Raw genomic sequence first — 22,010 nt, forward strand, 5'->3', positions numbered from 1 at the left:
TGAGAGAGAAGGAGAGGGAGAGAAACATTGATGTGTAAGGGAAACATCGATTGGTTGCCTCCCCCACATCCCCACCGGGAATCAAACCCGTGATACTTTGGTGTGCAGGCCTGTGCTCAATCCACTGAGCCACACCAGCCAAGGCTCATTTATTTGTAACTTTAAAGAGTTGGAAGCACTTGAAAGCTCATTACAGGAGACTGGTTAAGTAAACTGTGTAACGTTTATAGCATGAAATGCTTGGCAACTGTCAAAAGAAAGTACTAAGTAACTGGAAAAACATCCCATGTTCATGTTAAGATGGCAACACACCCCAGACTGACCTACGGGTTTGGGTTCGGTGCACCACCTATCAAAATCTCAGCTGTCTTCTTGGCTGAAACTGATCCTCAAGTTCACATGGAAATTCAAGGGATTCAGAATAACCAAAAAAAAATCTGGGAAAAGAAGTTGGAGGGCTCCCACGTCTCCCAATTTCAAAACTTGCTACAAAGTATGGTAATCAAGACAGTGTGGTGCTGACTTTTAGGACAGGCACACAGATTAGTGGGATAGAATTGAGAGTCCAGAAAGAAACCCTCACAATTACAGTCAACTGATTTTGTCAAAACTAAACATCGAAAAGCCTGGCCAAAGGGAGTTGCGGGGGTGCAGAGAATAGGGCAAATGGGGATGGACCTTTTGATGTCAAATCTCTTTGTGACTTTACATGCGCTTCTTTTTTGCCTCCCTGATCTCAGAAGGATTCTTCCTCCTTAGAAGCAAAAAGCAGAGGGAAAGAGATTCCTGAGCTGGAGGGTGTATGGGCACTGAGGGGTTTCTTGAGGAACAGGGAGAGTTTCTGCAGTCCTTGGGGCGGGGGCTGTTCCTTCCCCACAGAAGTGGAGGGTCACTGTATGCGCTTTGACAAGCTGTTTAGTAAATGCATTTCACGTTTCTCTGCTAGAGTCATCAGAGTGGTTACCTATGATTGCAATTTTTCCGAATGCTCAGGTTCATACCTTGGCTACTAATACTATCACTGTGAGTTCTGCCCACATGGGCCATCAAGTCCTCCAGGACTGTTTGTCCCTGAGGTCAATAACCCCAGGATGCTGATTTCTTCTGATTCAGTGTAGTTGTGACTAATAGGTTCTCTTACTGATTTGCCTGACACTCTATTTTTTTTAAAGATTTTATTTATTTATTTTCAGAGAGGGAAGGGAGGGAGAAAGACAGATCGAGAGAAACATCAATGTGCGGTTGCTGGGGGCCGTGGCCTGCAACCCAGGCATGTACCCTGACTGGGAATCGAACCTGCGACACTTTAGTTCGCAGCTCGAGCTCAATCCACTGAGCTACGCCAGCCAGGGCCTCCTGACACTCTATTAAAAGCTGTGCGTGTGCATACACACTCGTGGTTGATCAGTGGAAGCCTAACTTATACCCTCTTGCCTCAGGATACACAGGAAGGTGAATTTAATGCACGAATGTCGCCGGCGTTCGTAAAGGTCCCGATTCTCAGCAGGAGCGGTATCCACTGTCCGCACCCTCACTAGCCCCAGGCTGCGCATCACTGCCACACAATTAATTCCTCCACTCCTTCCCTCCCCGGACTTGGATTTCCCCACCTCCAGCCTCACCCTCAGCTCAAGCTCTTTGCTTAGCTGTCCATCCCTTCCTCTGAGGCCCAGCACCAGGCTTTCTCCAGGCCTCCCTTCTCTCCCGGGGCGCCTCCCATCACCCTCTCTGCCTGGGCCAGGCCCTCTGGCGCTGGGCAGTCTGGCTCCTATTGTTGGCTGATCTGTTCTGTGTAGTACATTTTTCCTCCTCACCAGCCATGTGAATTCCTGGGAGGCAGCGCCGTCCGAAACTACAAAGTCACTTCCACTTTGCACCCATCCCCTGCCCGGCCTTGTACCAGGCACCCAGCAGCTACCCAAACCCCGCTACACTGAACTTGGCATCCAATCCTTGCCCGGGGCTGCCCTTGCCATCGGGTTCCCTTATGCTCCTTCCAACATCACCAGTCCCGCCAGTCCCGCCGCTTCTCCACCTTCTCCCACCGGCGTTAGAATCCTCCCAGACTCAACTCAAAAGGTGCCCCGAAGCTGGAATTAAACCTCTTCTTCCCGCCTAGAGCTAAGCTACTACCTTTTTCCTGCACGCATCCACGCACTTGGCACACGACCATGTACCTTAAAGAAGGATCTCTGAGGGCTATTTATCCTTGGCCTCCCAACTCTCCTTCAAGCCAGAGTTTAATCTGAGTTTGCCGAATAGAACAGAAACAGGATGCACAAGTGTCTCAGATCCCAAAGCGGACATCCTGCAAACGCTCTCGAACGCACCCTCCGAGGGGCCGCTCCGCTCCGGGCACGCGCGGCCCCACCTCCTGCAAACTATCAGGCGCCCTCACACGGCAGGGAGCGAGCCAGGGCATCCGTCACATGACTCTCCAATCACATGATCCCTGGAAATGGGGGTGGGGGGGAGAGCGAGGCTGGGAGGGAGGAAAGTGAATTGAGTAGAAAAGCCTCACATTATTCCAGGATGGCCCCGCCTCCACGCCGACGAGTAGCCAACGGGAGCGCGACAGCCCGAACGCCTGGCCAATGGAAGATGAGGGGGGTGGGCCATTGCGCTGCGAGGCCCCTGGTCGCGGAGCAGCGGAGCAGCGGCCACCCGGGGAGCGCGGAGCAGGACGCAGGTAAGGGGGTCGGTCGCACCGATCTCTCGCTTGCTCCTTCCCAAGGCTCCGGCTGCGGGCGTGTGGGAGCTTGAGGTTCCCAAGGAGTTGCATTCGGAAGGCTAGAGAAGACTCGCTTAGAGAACCTTCTTGGGCGTTTGCGACGCGCTGGAGGGAGTTTTATGGAGGGTGGGAATAAACTGAATGGCAGCGACCCCCTCTCCCTTTACCCTCTGTATTCCACGGAAGCTGCAGCCCCTTCCCCCAAAGCAGGGACCATCTGTTTTTGAGCCGGCTCCGTACCCCCTTCTGGTGGTGCCAGTGGTGGTGGTGGTTGTAGTAGGGTAGGTAGGTAGTGCCCGCGGCGGCTGGGAGAGGGAGAGGCGCCCTCCCTGATCCCGGAGCTCGGAGGGCGGCAAGTGGGACTTGAGACCCTGGCCTCCTCAGAGACTTGGAAGTGGTTGCGCCTGCCTTTTTCCTTACTTCCTCTCCTGCGGGGTGGGACAAGCCAACTTCCGCCTCTCCCAGCCACTTTTTTTCCTGCTCACTTGTCTAAGTTGTTGGGTTGGTTCACCTTTTGGGAATCTCTTGCTTCTGACACTCAGAGTTTGAAGGTGCCACCTAGTGGCAGATGACAGAGCTGGGGGGCTCGAAGAGGCTCCTGTCTTTCCGTCTCTGTCACGGCAGTGTGAATGGGGTGGGGCAGAGGGAGAGAGGCCGCCACTCAAAACCCTCCTAAGAGAAACTGGGTCCCCACCTCTTCCATCCCTGGTCCTGACTGCGTGCGCTCGCGTGTATGTTCAGTATAGGCATACTAGACTTCCTAACCTCAGGATACCCAGGAAGGAAAATAAATACATCACTAGGGTGCTGAGTAGTCCCCAGCTACATACGTCAGGCACCCCTTCTGGCCTAAGCCTCGAAGTGGGTGGGGCTGGCTGTAGACTCCTTGCCTGGGAGCGGTGAGTGTGGTGAAATGAGAGGGGAAGAGGCCTAGGACCAGCCTTCTTCACCCTTACCTGGCCCCCTGGGAATGGTCTTTGGGCCGTGGAGGGGGCACCGAGACAGGGGGCAGCTTCTGAGGCTCCCACAATCAGTGCTGGCAATTCTAGGACTAGGAGCCAAGTGCAGTGCCCAAGTGCAGCTCTGCTGCCCATGTGTCTGCCTGGGCCTCCTGCCAGGAAACGCTTCTGTCCCCCTCCTCGGCTCGGCCCCTAGGCCTCTAGGCGCTTGGGGGGTGGTCCATTCCCAGTACTGTCCATTTTGCCGCATGCCACATGAACCCAGTGTACTATGCTCTGGAGCCATCAAAGCCTGTCATCCTCGTGACGTAACATATGAGTGTGTCACTGAACCTCTCTGGGCCTCAGTATGGCTCCTTTGAAAGTAAGGTAATAATTACTACTTTGGATGGCGGTTGCAAAGAAGGAGAATGAATTAGAGTGTTTAAAGTGGCTGTCAGTAGGCTCAGTGAACATTGCTGTTTCTGTGCCCCCAGGCGGGGGTCGCGTCTCCGGGCCGGCCCTGTGGAACTAGTGGGGCTGGCCCAGCTCGGAGGAAGGAGTTGTCTGGGATGTGAAACTGCACCCTCACCCCTCCCCAGACCAAGGCGGGTTCCTTCTGCGACGCCAGAGCCACCGCTGAGCACGCTCTTGTAGTTTCTCTTCTTGTGCGCCTAGTTTCGGCGTCCCCGGACGGCAAGGGGAGGCAGGGGAGGAGGGGGTGTGTTTGGGGAGTCTGAAGGGCCCTGGTGGTGTCAGGGGCCCTTAGAATACGGTGTCTCAAAGGCTGACCCTGCCTGCGTGTCCTCCCCCTTGGTGGGGAGGGGGACGGTCAGTGAGCAGATGGTGGCAGACCTCTGGGGATGGAAAGCCCAGACTCCGCTGACCACTTTACTTCTCTTTTTCTCAACTTTCTCAACCTCGTGGTTTCCCATGCTGTCATGTGACGGCCCCTGTCCCCCGACGGGCCTTAGCAGGGTGCAGGTGTGAGCACGGTACCGGGCGAGGAGGCATGCGGAGGGCTAGCTGGGAAGCGAAACCCTTGCTGTTGCTCAGAAGCAACTCCATCCTCGCTCCCCAGCCGTCTCTTCTCACGGCTGCTGATGCCTCCCCCACCTCCTAGAGGGGGCCCCTGCTCCCACAGATCAGACCCACAAACCCACAAATCTCCCTGCCTCTTGCATGATCACATCTTCCACACTCACCCACAGAGACTCAGGTGCTAGGCCATGTGCTGGGGACACAGATTCTTCACACATACCCATGTCAGCATTCGTGTTCATGGGTGCACACGTACCATGCCCATGTGACAGGCACAGGACACGTAGGAGCTGACTGCAGGCCCCGAATCTTGCTTCCTCCCTGGACAAGGGGTTGTGGGGAGGCCCAGGTAGGCTGGAGGGAGACCGGCCCCAGAGTCGAGGGTGGCACGGACTTACACGAGCTGCCAAGTGCCTCTTGGTATTTTGCAGGTGGACCATGTGGGCCCTCGTGAGCTTGGGCGGCGGCCGCAGTGACAGGGCTGGTGGCCGGAACACAGTGCCCAGATGGTCAGCTCTGCCCTGTAGCCTGCTGCTTGGACCCAGGAGGACGCCAGTTACAGCTGCTGCAGTTCCCGTGCCAGTGAGTGCCCTCGGCCCGGGCGAGAGCTGGCGGCTGGGGTTTCCCGAAAGGTCATTTGGGTGGGACGGAGGGAGGGCCCTACCCTGGTCCTTTGGTTTATCCTCTCCTCCCTTCCCAGGACGCGCAGCTGCCAGCACGCAGCAGACCTCTGGGCGGACCCTGCCAGATCGATGCCCACTGCCCTCCTGGCCACTCCTGCCTCCTCACTGTCTCGGGGACCTCCAGCTGCTGCCCGTTACCAGAGGTGAGGCTAACAGTAGCTCCATGCAGGGGCTCAGGTCTGTGTTTGCGAGTTCTCCGCACTCTTCCTACCCCCAGGTCAAAGGCCTGGTCAACACGGGTGTCTCTGTGTCCCACAGGCCGTGTCTGTTGGGGATGGCCGCCACTAGCTGCCCGTGGGGCTTCCACTGCAGCGCCGATGGGCAGTCCTGCTTCCAAAGATCAGGTGTAGTAGGGGTGGGGGCGGGCGGCAGCAGACGGTGGCATGTAGAGCCCTCGGCACCCAGGGCCCCAGCTGGCTGGTGACCCTGATCCCTGCTCTTGTTGCCCTCATTCCTGGGGCAGCTGTACTGGGCCAGTGGACAGAGGGCCAGGACTCGCTGGGAGGGGCAGAGAGAATGCAATACCCGAGGCTTGGGCCAGGCGTTGGCGGGTGCGGGGAGAGGCCAAGCCAACCTGGTTTCTGGGCCAGCTGGGGCATGGTGCCCCACCCTGTGCCGGACTGCTGAGGGGAGGCGGGGCTTGTGGGAGACGGGAGAGCACTGAGCCTGGGAGGGCACTGAACCTAGTGGCAGCCCCCTGTCCCTGGAGCTGGGTCTGCAGGCCCTGGTGCCGGCAGCTCCTTGAGTGACGGGAGCAGTGACCTTCGCCGGCTGGGCTGATGGAAACCTGGGTCACCCCATCCACAGATGCCAACCCCGTGGGTGCCGTCCGGTGCCCCGACCGCCGTTCGAGTGTCCCAACTCCTCCACGTGCTGCGCTATGCATGACGCCTCCTGGGATGCTGCCCCATGCCCCAGGTACAGGTTTGGGAAGACGGGGGGTGGGGCAGAGCAGGGGCGAATTAAGGGGCTGGAAGGGGCGAAGACAGAGTTAGGACCATCTCCTCTCAGGCTTCTTGCTGCGAAGACAAGGTGCACTGCTGTCCCCACGGCACCTCCTGTGACCTGGCCCATGCCCGCTGCCTCACCGCCACGGGCACCCACCCCCTGGCAAAGAAGATCCCCGCACAGAGGACCGATAGAACAGGTGAGGAGGTGGGAGAGAATCGGTTGGAGGTGGGGAGTGAGGAGAGGCTGGCTCCTAGCTGCGGGAAGTTCTCCCATACCCTGGCTGCCCCTCCCACCTCTCTCCCCTTCCAGGGATCCTGTGCCCGGATGGACGGTCCCTGTGCCCTGATGGTTCTACCTGCTGTGAGCTGCCTAGTGGGCAGTACGGCTGCTGCCCGATACCTAATGTAAGTGTGGGGCTACAGCCATTTGGGCCATGTGCCCACAGCCACCTAGCCGGGACATCTACCTTGCAGGGGCTTCTGGGGAGGGAGGTTGGCTGACAGGTTGCTGGGAGTCCTGGCTGCTCAGGACTTATGCCACCCCCTAGTGGGGGATTGGGGTAGTGCCAGCTGTCAGCCCGGCTGCTCCAAGGGCTCAATTGAGATGGGAAGTCCCAAAGACCCGCCCCTGCCTCCACCCAGGCCATCTGCTGCTCCGACCACCTGCACTGCTGCCCTGAGGGCACGTGTGCGACCTGGTCCTGAGTAAGTGCCTCTCCAAGGACAGCGCTACGGACCTGCTCACCAAGCTGCCAGCACACACAGGTACCAGCGGCGGGCCGCAGACTTCCACCTGCGCCACGAGGAGGCTCCCCACAGGCTCACCCGGGAGCACATGGCAGGGTGGGGGCTGATGGAGCCAGGGCAGGTGCAGCCCCCTTTCCTCCACGTCGGACCTCGCCTTGTGATCCCTGCTGGGGGTGGCCCTCCATCCGCGACATTGGGTTCCGGCTGTGGGGTCAGCAGAGGGCGGGTACGGAGGGGGTCCCTGGGGCCGCCGCTGACCTGCCCGCCCTGCCCGACTCCCAGTGCAGGACGTGAAGTGCGACGGGGAGGTGAGCTGCCCGGACGACTACACCTGCTGCCGCCTCCAGTCCGGGGCCTGGGGCTGCTGCCCTTTTGTCCAGGTGCCCAGGAGCGGTGGGTGGGCTGGGCCGGGCAGAGGGTGGCAGGCAGCTAGGCCCCTGTGCCCACTGTCCCCTCTCCACCCGCCCTAGGGCGTATGCTGTGAGGACCATGTGCACTGCTGCCCGGCCGGGTTCAAGTGCAACAGGGGAAAGGGCACCTGTGAAGAGGAAGGCCGCCAGCTGTCCTGGGTGGAGCAGGCCCCAGCCCGCCTCAGCTCGTCACTCCCCCGCGCCACAGAGAGGGATGTCCCCTGTGACAACACCACCAGCTGCCCTCCCTTCAATACCTGCTGTCGACTCTTGTCTGGAGAATGGGGCTGCTGTCCTGTCCCAGAGGTGCATGGTTAGGAGGCTCGCATTGGGGGGACGGTGCCTCGGCCTGGGCAGGGGGCCAGGCTTCTGTTACCTGCTCTCTGCCTCGCCCACAGTGGCACCCCAGCTCTCAGACCCGACCCTCGCTGGAGGAACTGAGCAGGAGACGAGGCGGGACGGGGGGTGGGGTGGGGGTAGGTGTTCCATCCCACGTAGTACAGCTTCTTAGACTGCTCTTTCTGCCCCCGTCCCACCCCAGGCTACCTGCTGCTCGGACCACCAGCACTGCTGCCCCCAGGGCTACACGTGCGTGTCTGGGGGCACTGTCAGAAGGGGAACGAGGTGGTGGCTGGACTGGAGAAGAGGCCTGCCCGCCGCACTTCCTTGGCCCAGCCCAGGGCCATGGGCTGTGACCAGCACACCAGCTGCCCAGTGGGGCAGACCTGCTGCCTGAGCGTGGGTGGGGGCTGGGCCTGCTGCCAGCTGCCCCACGTGAGTGCCCACCTGCCTGTCCCTGGAGAGGGGAGCCAAGTCCCGGGGGAACGGGAGGGACAGGAGCATAATGCCACTCTGTCCCCGCAGGCCGTGTGCTGTGAGGACCGCCAGCACTGCTGCCCGGCTGGGTACACCTGCAACGTGAAGGCCCGAACCTGTGAGAAGGAGGTGGATGCTGCCCACCGTGCTATCCACCTGACCCTCGGCCCTCCTGTGGGGGTGGGGAACGTGCAGTGTGGGGAGGGGCGCTTCTGCCACGACAACCAGACCTGCTGCCGAGACAGCCGAGGAGGCTGGGCCTGCTGTCCCTTTCCCCAGGTTAGTGCCACCCCCTGCCCTGGGGCTGGGTACGCGGCTAGGCCAGGTCCAGCTGTGTCTAACTCTCATACCCTCTGACCCTCAGGGCGTCTGCTGTGCAGATCAGCGCCACTGCTGTCCTGCTGGCTTCCACTGTGGGAACAAGGGCGCCAAGTGTTTACGCAGGGAAGCCATGCCCTGGGACACTCCTTTGAGGAACCCGGCCCCCAGACCGCTGCTGTGAGGGGAGACTGAGGACTGAAGACAATCCATAGCCCTCGGGACCCTGCTCCCAGGGTACCCACTGCTCAGGCCTCCCCAGCACCTCTCCCCCACCAAATTCTCCTGGACTGCCCCCCAATCTGAGTCCTCCCATCATCCTGAGAGGCGGGACCTGGATCTAAGGCCTTCCCTGTACACGGGGACAGGACGGACGCAAAGCCACATCACAAGCTGCCATCCCCTCCCCCAATCTCTGTGATCCTGTGGCCAGGTGCTCTCTCCTATCCACAGGTGTGTGTGCGTGTGTGTGTATGTGCTCTAATAAAGTTTGTACACTTTCTTAACTGTCTGATTTGGCCACCCTCCCTGCCCTTCCCAGGAGCCCTGAGCAAGGGCCCCCACCCATGTTCCCTCCACCCCACAGAGACACACACACAGTTCATCTCACCAGTTATATTTGCTGCCGCCCACACGGATCCCATCACATTACCTCCTGTTCCCCAGAGCCGCCCCAGCCACCAGCCAAGGTGACTTGGTAGCTCGGGCGTGGGCTAGTCGGCAAACAGCACCCCTCCCCTCCCAGGGGTCGACAGAATGCCCTCTCCCTTCCCAGCCCTCACACTAGCAGCTGAGGCCTGGTTGCCCCTCCTGCTTTCCCACAATAGAACTTTCTATGTACAGCCACGTTTATACAGGCACTGCTTCCCCCCACCCAGCCCTCCTCCCCAGGACCTCCCAATGGGGGTCTGACTCCTCCCACCGCCCTCTTGGAGACAGACAGACATGGGGCCCCCCCCCGAAGACGTTCATTACCCAGCACATACCACCGGACAGCTCCGCAGGCCCCAGGGCACCTTTCAAGGCCCCGGGCTAAGAGCGAGTACCCCCACCGCCTCCTGGGGCACGCACCCTGGGACGGGCCTCGGCGGACGGGGCGGAGCCCGCCCGGGAGGCGGCGCCAGGCCGGGAGGGGGCGCTACTTGACGTTGAACACCATCAGCGGCCGCTCCTCCCGCCGCTGCCAAGGGCTCTTCTTGTCGGCTCCCTCGTCTCCCACCTCCGGCCCCAGCTCGTCCTCCGGGCTGGTGAGCGAGTCGCGGCGCAGCTCGCTGGCGCTGCTGCGGGAACTGTCCCCGCGGCTGCGGCCCCGACCTCGGGGTACCGTGGCCGCCCGGCCTTCGGGCGCCGCCACCTCGTCCAGCAGCGGTTGTCAGCGAGTTGTCCTCCGGGGAGCAGAGGCCCGTGCGGCTCTCGCTGCTGCTGGGCTCCGTGTCCTCGCTGAGCGCCAGGAGCGGAGGTGCCGGTGGTGGTGGTGGCGGCGGCGGCGGCGGCGGCGGCGGCGGGGGGGCGGCCGTCGGGGCGCGCTCCCGCTCCTCGCGCAGGGGCCGCCGGCGCGCAGGCCGCGCCTCGTGCACGTCGACGCCCGAGTCCAGGCTGGCATCCGTGCTCCGCCCGCCGCCCGCCTGCAGGTCGATGTAGGAGTGGCGTACCTGCGAGTTGGAGCGGCCATCGAGGGACACAAACCAGGCGCGTGGGTGCGGCTTCACGCCCAGTTCGAGCAGCTTCTTCTCCGTCAGGGCCTGCAGCTCCCCGTTGAGCTGTGCCATGGTGGACTCGTTGAACAGCACCGGGATGGTGACAGAGCCGCTGACCGGCGCCGAGCGCCCGCCCCCCCAGCCCTCGCCGCCGCCACCGCCGCTGCCCTCGCCTCCCGCGCCCGAGTGGCCCTGCATCAGTGGGCGCTGGGGGTCGGGCTGGGGAAAAGGGCGCGCTGGGCCCGGGGTCGTGCCCTCGGGCGGGACTGGCTCGTCGCCCGCCCCAGCGGCTCCCGCGTCGCCGCCCAGGCGCACGTAGTGCGCGGGTATCACCAGGGTTGGCATGACGTTGCGGTAGACACTGTCCTTGAGGTGGTCGATGGAGCCGCAGAAGATGAGCTGCCCGGCCTGGCTGAGCGACGGCGGCCGGGCCAGCTGGTCCACCGACTGAGACAGCAGAAAGTCGGGGGGTCTTGCTCTCGGCCGCCCCCTTGTGGCTCAGGTAGTGCTCGAAGGGCGGCGGCGGCGAGGGCGGCTCAGGCAGGAACGCCGTGGCCCCAGAGGGTCCCCGCCGGTACTCCTCTAGGCCTGGCTCCAGCCCGCCAGGACCCTCCGCGGAGCGGGCGCCCTTAAGCCCGGCGCCCTCACCCCCGCGGGCACCTGCAGGCTCGGCGGCCGGACGGCAGGCAGAGCGCGGCTTGGCGCGGAAGAAGTCATCCCGGGAGGAGGCCAAGTCGCGGGAGCTGGAGAAGGCGGAGTGGAGGGGGCCTGGAGGTGGAGCCTCGGGATCCCCCGACGGGGTGGGCTCCAGGGGTCCCCCACAGATGAGGTGGAGCTGGGACATCGAGGTGGCCTGGTCTCGTTTGTTGCCGTCAGAGGGCCCAGAGAGCTGCAGCTTGCGGTGCTGTTGTCTGGGCTTGAGGCAACGCCTCCTGGAAAGGAGGGGACAGACGGAGGCCCTTAAAGGTGTAATGCCAGAGCAGCTCCCCCGCAGCTCCCAATCCCCCTCAACATGAGGGACTGACATAGTTGGAGAGGTCGGGACAATGCCTGGGACCCAGAAGGCAGGGAAGGAAGGAAGGGGAAAGGAACAAAAGAAAAACTCCTGGGAGACGTTTGTGGAAAGAGCCTGCACGCCTGCGGGAGGTGCAGCCAGCAGCTGTGCCCATTTGGGTCCCTCTCCGGTAAATTGCCTTCACATGTAGGAGGCACAGTGAGAGCCTGGGAGGAGCCCCTAAGCCTGAGGTCCTGTGGACTAGAGAGCTGGGCCGGGCTGGCGGGAGCAGCTGCAGGTCTCCTGGGGAGGGGCCTGGCCTGCAGCTCCCGCCTGCCCTCTCCCACTTCTCTCAAGCCACCAGTGTTTCAGCCTGTGTGTGCATGTGCCCTGCTTTCCGGTCAGCGCCTTGAGAGTCAGACTGTGTTTTTATGCATTTTGGGGGCCCCAGTGCCCAACACAAGGCCAAGCACAGAGCAGGCCTCCGTCTGCACAGGATGGGAGAATGTGGGGGTCTAGGTGGCACTCACCGGCAATAGTAGATGAGCAGACATAGCAGAATGAGCACCAGCAGGGCCAGGGCTGCCAGGATGGTGAGCAGGAAGATGGTATGGTAGGTGCCGATGTCCTGGATGCCCGATGTGATGGTGACCAGCCCTGTGTCAGGCGAGGGCTTAGCGTTCCAGGTGCGGATGCCCTTCCTGCCTTTCAGAAGGAGTCCACTCTCCCAGCCTCCCCTTCCCCCACAGCCCCCCATCGTTCCTCCCTGCCCCACTTTCTCACCAGCTGTGGGGGAAGCCATGGCAGCCGCCCAGTACCCCAGCTGGGGGGAGACGAAGGTCCAGTAGAGCTGCCGGCCTTCCTTCCGGATCACACCAGTGCCGTTGCGCACCCACAGCCCTGGGAGAGGCAGGGGTCGCGTCAGACTCGGGGTGCCCCCATCTAAGGTCTCTGTCCCCACACTCCGGGCCCAGCAACCCCCGGAGGCACTCACCACTCTTGGGATCAAACCTCCAGGCTGGAATGCTGGTGCCCACAGCAAGGGCACGAGGCTCCGAGGGCACAGGCAGCGACAGGTGAATGGGGCCTGAGAGCGGCACTTCCGTCCCATTGCCTGTCAGCAGGTGCACGCTCACGGCAGCCAGGGGCATCAGCTCCAGCCAGGAGCCATTGCCTGGGGGAAGGGGACACAGAGCTGAGGGCCGAATTCTCTGCGGGGGAGCATCCCTCCTGTGCGTGGCACCCAGTGTACCTGAGCCGGAGGCCTCGGTGCCCAGGAAGGCAGGGAAAGCCCGCATTTCCTGCTGGGTGCTGGCAGGAGTGAGCGAGGCCCACAGCTGGCTGTAGGTGGCGCTGACGGGCAGGCGGGCAGCCCGCCGCTGGAACTGCACCCAGGGCTGGGACCGGGCACCTGGATGGAGAGAGGAGGAGCCGCCGTTGCTCAGGGACCAGAGCAGAAAGCAAGTGTCTGAGACAGGGAGCCACCGGGTCAGGCCACGTGGGAGGCGGGGGGAGGGGTCGTGGGTAACTTGGGGAGAGAAGTGGGAGTCATAGAACGTTAGTTTAGAAGGGACATGGCTCAGAAATCCGGTCCTAGCTGTGTGACCCCGAGCAAGTTACTTGCTCTCTGAGGCCCTGTCCTTATTAACCTATAAAGTGATGAGGTTCCTCAAATGACTCTCGCCTACCGTGTGGCAGGCACTGTGTTAGGTGCTGGGGACAGGAAAGTGAGTAAGACACAGGCCACAGTCCCCTGCCTTCGAGCCCGCAGTCTAGTGTGGTGCGGTCCGCCAGGGTACCCGCTGGCCCTTTTCTGCTGTGATGGACGGGTCCTCCATCTGGGTTATCCATGACAGTGCCCACAGGCACGTGTGGCCATTCAGCACTTAAAGTGTGACTAGTGTAGTGTGACTGAGGAACTGGGTTTATTTTTAATTTTTAAAAATGTAATAAATTTTAAATGTATTTACATTTAAACAGCTGCACGTGGCTAGTCGCTACGGCACTAGACAGCCTGGGCGGTGGGTGCACTTTGTGTGTCTGCCTGTCTCGGGGTGGGGAGGGCGTAACGCTGAGCTCGGACACAATCTGGGAACAGCTAACTCGCGTCAGGCTCTGACAGGCTGGGTGCTGTTCCAAGCAGCCCCTATAGTTGAAACTGCTGCAATCAGCACAACAGCCCCTGACTCGGGGCCCTTTACCATTGACCCTGGTGTAGAGGTCCAGAAGTGGAGACGGGACTGTTCGGTGACTTGCCCAAGGTCACGGTGCTAGAGCCTGACTCAGGCCCAGGCACCCACCATCCCATCCTGCCTCGTTCCTACAACAGAGGGGTGCAGGGTGCCAGGGGCGTCTGGCCCTGTGGCACCTGGCAGGATGAGCAAGACAGCCAGGAAAGACAGCGGGAAGGGACTTCCAGGAGGACTGCGGGGAGAAAGGCCCGGGGACACCGGGCAGCGTGCTGGCCAGGGGGCCTGCAGGGGACCGGGGTGGGTGGCGAGGCTGTGGCAGGCCAGGCCTCAGAAGCCGGGGCTTTACACCGAAGCAGCAGGAGCTTTGGGGGGGCTTTAAGCCAGGGGGCAAAGAAGGGTCCCTTTGGCAATTTAGAAGCCTCCAAAGAAATTTTAGAAGACTCCGGTTTAGGACCAGAGAGACGGTGGTGAGCAAAGGAGTCATTTGAGGACGAGGCTCAAGCTGCGAGCATTAACTCAGGACGGGCTTCTCCAGCTCCAAAGCCCAGTGCGGCTCCCTAGGACTAGCCAGAGGGGGTCTCCCCTCGGCCCGGCTTCATGGGCCGGGCCGCACCAGGCGCCGCCCCCCGCAACGCCAGAGCAAAGCAGCCCTTCCGCGCCTGCACCCGCAAGACTCCCCCAGGCCTTCCTCCCCGGGGAAGGTGCCTTTGCTCCCGCTTCAGCTCCCAAGCACACCCCGGCCCCAGCACCCTTCACCGAGCTCTCCCGCCCTGCAGCACCCACTGGGCAGGGTTTTCGCAGTATTGAGTGCAGCTGCCCTCTACTCACTCCGCTGTTCTGCCTGCTCTGTATTCAGTAATTATTCCAGGGCCTGTGACGATCTGTCTGTGCGTCTTCCTTCTTGGCCGTGAACTCCACAGGCAGGGCCCTTTCTCCCTTACCGTCGCTCCCCACACTGGACCCAGGGCCAGACCCGGCCCAGGCACGGCAGTAAGTCTCAGCCGAGTGAGGCTGAGAGCTCTCGGGGTCACCGGGGCTGCTGCAGGGCTGCATCGGTGTTCAGTGCCTCGGAATGACCCTCTGGTGTCCCCGAGCATGGCCAGGCACCCAGGAGATGCACACCAAGGACGGGGAGACCCACTGAAGACAAAGGTGGCAGGGAGCGGGAGTGCTCGTGGCAGGAGTGGAGGGGGGACAGAATCCACGAGACGCCCCAACAGCAATAAACACTGACTGACCACCTCCTGTGCTGTTTTTTGTTTGCTCGGTAATATTTGATCTTTCCCCCAATTTGAGGATGTTGATACTATCAATATCCACATCTTATACGGACAGATGAACAAACTGAGGCTCAGAGGTTCAGTGCCTTGCCCAGGGGCACCCAGCTAGAATGGGAGAACACAGCTCCCTAGACCCAGGTCGGGGGTGAGGAGGGGGAGCGGCGGGGGAGCTGGGGGAGCCTTACCAGGAGAGCCCAAGAGGATGTGCACCAGGTCCTCATAGAGGATGAGGGTGGCCGGCCGCTCGGGGAGCAGGTAGAGGCTGACGGACGCGTACACTGTGGGAGGGGCGGCCCGTCAGCTCCCGAGAAAGCCCCTCCCACCACCCGAGTCCGAGTGACGTCACCCTCCCTCAGCCCCGTCTGCATACCCCAGCCCAGGCAGCAGCTGCCGGAAAGCCTGCCCCTCTGCCCCCCAGGGCTATCTTGGGAAGGGGCTGATGGGGTCAGCTGCCGTCCCCCCCTCCACCTGCCCCTGCACTCACAGGGCAGCTTGTCAACGCGCCAGGGCACGGAGTTGGTGAGGAAGCCGGAGCGGGCAGCAGTGACCAGCACCCAGGTGCCCAAGCGGTAACTGAGGGGCAGGGTGGCCACCCCCTCCGAGTCCGTGGTGCCGGCGGCCAGCAGCATGCGGTTGCCGAACACATCCACCGAGGCCCGGTCCAAAGGCGCCAGCTCCCCGCTCACGTACACCTGCACCTTGATCAGGATCTCTGCGGACAGGACGGGTGGGGGGAGTGAGGAGGTGGGAGGGGGGGAGAGAACCGAGGGGAGCCCCGGGATCAGAAGAGAGGACCGCGGGCGGGGAGCAGCTTTGTGTCCAAGGCCAGACAAGACGTTATAAAAGCCGGCACGTACGGAATCCTCACACTTCACATCAGCCTCTGAGGGCGGGGGGGGGGGAGGGGGTGGGGGGGGGCACTACCACCATGGAGTCTAACACGTGCGCTTTTCCACATTTTCGCATTTCTGAACTCCGGCTATGCCTAGGGTCGATGATGTCATAACTATAACTGGCAGCATTTCTTAACTGGTACATGAAATAATGGTCCATCTTCCGGTCAATGAGGTATTAGACTTGATAAACCATGCCCGAGGCCCATTTTACAGATAAAGAAACTGAGGCGCAAAAAATGTATATACTTGTACTACAGTTCAGTGGGAGATCTGGGATCCAAACCTGGGAGTTGACCTCTAGACCCAAATTCTTACCCACTGAGCCCTGCGGGGCTTGTGTCAGGGAGTAGGGAGGGAAGGGAGGCTTTCTTGAGGAAGAATGAGTCAGCCCTGGCTGGTGTGACTCATGGATTCGGCCCTGGCCTGCGGTGCAAAAGGTCACTGGTTCAATTCCTAGTCAGGGCACATGCCTGGGTGGCCGGCCAGGTCCCTGGGTGGGGGTGTGTGAGAGGCAACCACACATTCACGTTTCTCTCCCTCTCTTTCTCTGTCCCTTCCTCTCTGTCTAAAAATACATGCATACATACATCTTTAAAAATAAGTGGAGAACCAGGGGCTGCAAGTAGGAGAGGTCAGGATTCAGCCATTTGGAAGAGAGGACGGGGCGCTTGGCCAGAGTTTGGGTTCTCAGGAAAAAACTAAGACGGGGACAGTAGGGAATTGGTCATTCCCATCATCCAGCCTCTTCCCGGAGCCCTTTCCACGAACCTGTGTCCCTTCAGATTTAGGGACTCATCCCAACCCGGAAGCCCAAACGAGTACCTCCTGACCCTTCCTCCTCCAGGGTACTGCCAGCCCCCTCCCGGCTGGTCAGCTACAAGTCAGTCACCATGGCAACACCCTCTTTCCTCCCAGGAGATGGGCAGGGAGCTGGGGCCCTGGCAAGGGGAAAGAGAGGGGGAGGGGAGTGACCCAGGCCCGAGGAAACTGGTGTGGAGGGTGCTGGGAAGGGAAGTCCTAGTCCTTTGCTTTCCAGCCAAACCTGCCCTTAGCGCATAGATGGCCTAGTGGGCGTGAGCCTGCAAGGTGTCCCCATCTCAGATGGGGTGACTGGGGGGGGTGCGGAGAACCAGGCCCAGAGTTGTCCTCACGGGTTCCCTAGACAGCTGCTCCGATCCAGCGCACCCTCTACCCCTTCCCACTCAGCACAGCCCCTCCCTCAAGAGCACGCCTCGTCCCCACCTTGTGCCAGTCTCAGAGGAGGCGTCATGTTTGGAAAGGTACAGAAACCTAACTGGGTGCCCCAGGAGGCAGGTGAAGAGTGGGATGGGTGCTGGGCGCAAACCTGGGGAGTCCGGGCACAGAGGAAAGAGCCGGGAACTGAGGGGCTCAGGGCCACAGGGCACGGGGCGGTCAGGGGGCCTCGTGGCTGGAGTCGAATACTCAACAGTGGCAGGTGTCTTATCTCAAGCTTCCAACCCCAGGGCCGGGGCCAGCGCCACGCCTGCCCCTGGCATCCCATCCAGCTGTTCCTGAACCCAGCACCCCGTCCCTTCCCAGGCCAAAGCCCAGCACTGTGGGGCGGGTGCATGCCCTCGACCCGCTCCTGCTCTCTTGTTCTCCAGGGAACTGGCAGCCTCCCCTCCGCCACGCCCGCCTCACCCCCCGGGGCCCCCAGTAGGAATTCTGAGAAGCTAGAGGGGGCTGGTGACTCCCTACCCCCACCCCAGGCTCGGAGCAGCTGGATGGAGCAGCTGGGAAGAGGGAACCCAGGCTCGTGGACTATGGTCATTTGAGGGAATGCCTTGGAGTCGAGGGCCAGCTCCTTAGAAAAGGGCAGAGAGGCGGGGGATCAAACCGGGTGGGCAGGTAAGGCCCAGAGGAGTGGTGCCCAGCAGAGCGGGGGAGGTGCAGGTGCCTAGCAGACTTTCCCTCTTCCCCTCACTGGGGCTTCCAGCCAGCAGACTGGGAGAGCCCCGATCCGAGCTCTGTTCCAGCCAGTTCCCTAGGGCCCCTTCTTTGGGGCGCAGGACCTGGGAAAGGCTTTCTGAGCAACTAGGGCCCATGCCTAGCCATCCAGGCTTGTCTGGTCTGTGCCCTAGAGTGCAGGGAAGACTGAGGCCACAGGAGATCCTCCCCGTGCCTCAAAGCCTGACATTCCACGCAGTATCCGCTTCTCCTGGCCTCAGCCCTGCCTCATTCCAGGCGGAAATCCGACCCCCTCCCTTCATCCGGACCCCACTTCCCTCATCGAGTGCTCCCACCCTGCTTTTCCTGCCAGCTTCTTGGTGGGGAGGTGAGGAGCGGAGAACCACCGGTCCGGGGTCAGACAGGGATGGGGCCCAGGGACTGGAGAGGGGACAGCAGTAGCTGGGTGGTGGGGCAGGAGGCTAGAAGCGGGGTGCGGGGCTGGAGTGGGTTGAGAACCCAAGCTAGCCGTGGTCTAGCTCTTCCACCGTCTCCCGCAGCAGAAGCCGACCCCACCCCCACCTCACACACCCACCTGGGCCCGGTGAGGCGCTGGGAGGGTCGCCCCCACTGCGACGGAGAGGTGAGGTGAGGAGGGGGTGATCTGGGAGCAGACTGGGGACAGGGGTGGCCGGAGGCCTGCTGGACAGGACCCAGGCACCTGCCCTCCCAGCCGGCACTGCCCACAACCAGCCAGCCAGCCAGTTCGGCATGGCTCCGCCACCCCAGCCCTGCCATGCGCCAAGCTGGGAATCACAATGTACCCCTTTTTCAGAGCCCCCCCCGACTGCAGCCCCTTCTCCTTAATTGGCTGAGCAGCGTTTCTTAGGTGCACCCCAAAACCTGAACCTGAGGGGCCGGCTGGAGGCTGTCAGGCTCCAAGGCGGAGAAACCCCATTCGAACAGTCAATCCGCCCACAGCCTCACCCACTCCCCCTTCTCCCCTCCCTCCGTCAGACCCAGCTCTAGGCGCCCAGCCCCCGTCCGGGCCCAGGGTGGCAGCCGAAGCTGCGCCCCCACCCAGCCGCGTTCTGGAGCGAGGAACCCGCAGGGGGCTGCGGAGCGGGCGCCCGCCCCAGCCCGCCCCTGGGCGGGTGTCTACGGCAGACAATGGCTCAGGCAGCAGCGCCTCGCGGATCGGGAGGGAGAAAAACAAGGCAGGAGGGGGCGGCGGCGCAGAGCCTGGGGACCCCCACCCTCCCCATTTGTGTCTCCCCGAGACCCCCTCCCCGGCGGTCCTCCTCTCGCCTGTAGGCGCCGGACCCAGGTCGCTTATCTCCCCCACCCAAATCCGGGGAATAGAATAGCCCCCAATTCACGAGCGCCGCCAAGAGGAGGCTGGCGGGCGGAGGCCCGGTGGGGGTGGGGGTGGGGGGCGCAGGCCCGGGATCGCTGCCCCCACCCGGTCCGAGACTCACCCTGCGGGCTGGGGGGCTCCGGCGGCGACTTGCCGGGAGCCCGGGAGGCGCCGCCGAGCAGCAGCCCCAGCAGCGGTAGTAGCCGGGCCAGGACGCTGGGGCCACTCGGCGGCGGCATCGCGGGGCTCGGCCCAGCCCTAGCGGCCCATGGCTTCCGCCCGGCCCCGCTCCGCCGACCCCGCTCAGCCCCAGCTCCGCGCCGCGCCGCTCGGGCTCCCGCTCTGGCTGCGGCGGCCGCTCAGCGCGATTGTCTCCGCCCGGAGCCGCGCCAGCGCCCCCTGCAGGCGGCGTCCCACCCCCGGGGCCTCCGGGCACCGCCCCCTCACCGCCCCGCTCCGCCCGCAGCCCACTGGCCCTGCCAGAGCTCAGCCCACCCCGCAGCCACCATCCCGGGTTCCCACATTCAGAGCTGCAAAGGAGTGTAGCGAGGAGGGTCCGATCTCCACGGTGCTTGGAGTTCTGGAGTCCCCGAAATTTGGTGCCAAATTTGGGGTGAGGGAAATGGCTATTGCTTGCAACATACTCAAAGGGGTGGGCACCGTCGTAAGGGTCTCCAAAAAGTGTAAGAACTGCCCTGCGTTACTGCTCCCTTTTCTCCGCACAAACATTAGGGCAGTGCTGGGGAGATAAGGCGCAGCCCCCTGGGAGTCAGTCCCGGTTCTTGTCTAGCTCTTGCGTCTTGTTAAGCTATGAGCAAGTAAATTACTTAGCCTTCCTTTAAAGTGAGAATTGTAATCTCTACCTCGTGGGGGCTGTTGTAGCAAGGAAATGAGATAATGACGCACAGGGTGTAACACATCCCTGACCCCGTGCTAACGTCGGCCCAGGTAGTAAGATCCATTGATAGGTTATAATGGTCAGGAAGTCCTGGAGGTGGAAACAGCCAGTTGGTCCCACTGGTTCTGGTTCACGAATGACCGTCTAAGTCTCTTCCTTCTTCCTCGGCCATCAAGCCCAGGTTTGAAGACAGTTACTGATCTGTCCTGTAGTCCCAGCCAAGCTCTTTCCTTCCAGATTCTGGTTGTCATCACTCCTCAGCTTCTGGGTGGCCAGATCCTCATCTAATCTGGCGTCCCTCTCCTGGTTCTCGCCAGCTTGCTACCCTTTCTTTCTCAAAACGCAGAGCCCTGCAGGGGACTGGATACCCAGGGCAAGGACCTCAGTCATGCAGGCTTCTCTTCCGGTGCTTCTTTCCTGGCCGAGTCTTTGGAAATAAGGGAATCTTGTTTTCATATTGTGGACCAAAACCAGTGAACTTTTTCTCTCTTTCTTCCCTCCCTCCCATCTTCCATTCTGCCTGTCCTCCTTTCCTTTCTTCTGTTCCTCCTCCCCACATAAATTTCCACCTCACCAGATTTCCCAGTTCTATTCTTACGTAACCAAAATTTTGGAACCTCAGCACAGGATTTAGCGCTTGTCCCTGGTGAATTTCATCTTGTTGGTTACAACCCAATTTTACAATCTGTTAAGGCTGCCTGGAATCCGCCTCAGCCACCCATTGTCCCAGAGCTCCCTCCAGGCCAGCAGCCATCATCCGCAGGATGGAGGGACTCGCGACCGTGCCGAGCCGCCCAGGGTTAGGATGGAGCTTTGGGGCACCCCCGTAGAGATACCCTTCAGCTGTACCAAAATTGTTCAGTTTTCAATCCAAGGCTCTTCCATCCAGCTGACGTCTCTGTCTCGTGTATAAGGACAAACGCTTTGCTGGGTGGGGACAAACTGGGGTTGTCCAACTGTAATGGCAGTGGGGGAGGGTGGGTTTGGCTGGCGTTCAAGGATCATGGCTTCATCTTTTCCTAAAAATATGCAGTCACCTGACTAGAAACCTGTTCTGGAACTTGCCATGCATGGGTGTCAAATTGTTCTGTTCTGTTCAGAACTGACCTTTTCCCCTCCGGGCAGCAGCTCTTGTGAGGGAAGCCTGCCCCTTCATGTCTTCCCCTGACACTTAGCGTCCAGTCCAAAGTCCTCCCCTGGGTCACAGGCGCTGCCTGCCCGCCCTGCCCCCCAACCTCATCTCCCGACTCCTTACGGGTCTCTGGCCCATGGGCCTCCGTGCTTCTGCACGAACTCGCCAAGCCTGCTCCCATTTCAGGGCCTTTCACCGGCTGCTCTTTCTGTCCAGAACACTAGGGCCCGCAGCTGCTGGCTCGTTCACCCGTTTCTCTGCTCACCTCACCGGAGAGGCCTTCCCTGACCACAGCCTAAAATGTCAGCCTGCTGCCGACACCCCCATAATTCTGTCACTAGCTCCCTACCTTCATTTCCATTCCCACCACTGACCACCGCTGACTAGACACTTATTTATTGTTAGACTCTTTGCCCCTGGCTGGGAGGAGACTCCACAAGGGCAGGGACTTTTGTTGTTGCTCAGTTGCATCCCAGCACTGGAACGGTACCAGGTGCAGGGTAGGTGCTCAACGTTTATGGAACCCATTCGTCAACAAATCTCTGGGGGGCTGCAGGTGCCCCCCCCCCGCCTGCCACCGCTCTCTCCTGACTCCAGTCTCAATGGGGAGAGGACTGTCTCCCGCTCCTGGTCGTCCTGGGAGCTCCCTGCTGGCGCCCTCTTTCCTCACTGAAGGACCCTTCTCCTCGGTGGGGAGAAGGAGTAGCAGGAACAGCGATGCCTCCCCGACACCGTCTTCCTCCGGATGGGGCTCCGTCAGCCTCCCTCCGCCCCTCCTCACTCGGAACACAGCTTTGAAGGCCTTTTTTTTTTATATTTTTAATGGGAGTGGGGAGAGTGTGTTCTTTTCTTGACATTTATCTCTTCAAAATCACTTTTAAAAATACTCTTTAAAGCTGCCCTCCAGGGACCCTGCCTGCCTTCTCTGCCCCCCCACCTCCCCCAGGCCATTCTCAGAGGCTTCCGCCCCCCCCCCCCCCAGTCTCACCCGGAGGCTCTGCCACCCTCTCCCTCTGGCTCCG

At 61.4% G+C, this 22,010-nt stretch overlaps 2 protein-coding genes across 2 annotated transcripts; one reads left to right on the forward strand and one right to left on the reverse strand.

Moving 5' to 3' along the window:
* The first annotated feature begins 5,148 nt into the window (after window positions 1-5,148).
* GRN (granulin precursor) lies at window positions 5,149-9,136 on the forward strand. Its single transcript, XM_036034003.1, is given in 19 exon segments — window positions 5,149-5,169; window positions 5,171-5,260; window positions 5,262-5,280; window positions 5,367-5,536; window positions 5,652-5,678; window positions 5,680-5,737; window positions 6,201-6,233; window positions 6,236-6,289; window positions 6,292-6,311; window positions 6,405-6,540; window positions 6,654-6,748; window positions 6,986-7,028; window positions 7,031-7,108; window positions 7,373-7,470; window positions 7,561-7,806; window positions 8,042-8,096; window positions 8,099-8,274; window positions 8,365-8,595; window positions 8,681-9,136. Coding segments are annotated over 19 exon segments (1,788 nt in total). The 3' UTR covers window positions 8,819-9,136.
* Window positions 9,137-9,632: 496 nt separating this feature from the next.
* On the reverse strand, window positions 9,633-19,319 carry FAM171A2 (family with sequence similarity 171 member A2). The gene is given in 10 exon segments (XM_028521097.2): window positions 9,633-10,003; window positions 10,005-10,799; window positions 10,801-11,263; window positions 11,856-11,982; window positions 12,109-12,225; window positions 12,320-12,499; window positions 12,578-12,736; window positions 14,983-15,075; window positions 15,282-15,509; window positions 19,080-19,319. Coding segments are annotated over 10 exon segments (2,511 nt in total). The 5' UTR covers window positions 19,198-19,319; the 3' UTR covers window positions 9,633-9,772.
* Window positions 19,320-22,010: the final 2,691 nt, after the last annotated feature.

This window comes from Phyllostomus discolor, chromosome 8 (genome assembly GCF_004126475.2).
Source record: "Phyllostomus discolor isolate MPI-MPIP mPhyDis1 chromosome 8, mPhyDis1.pri.v3, whole genome shotgun sequence".
NCBI classification, from domain to species: domain Eukaryota; kingdom Metazoa; phylum Chordata; class Mammalia; order Chiroptera; family Phyllostomidae; genus Phyllostomus; species Phyllostomus discolor.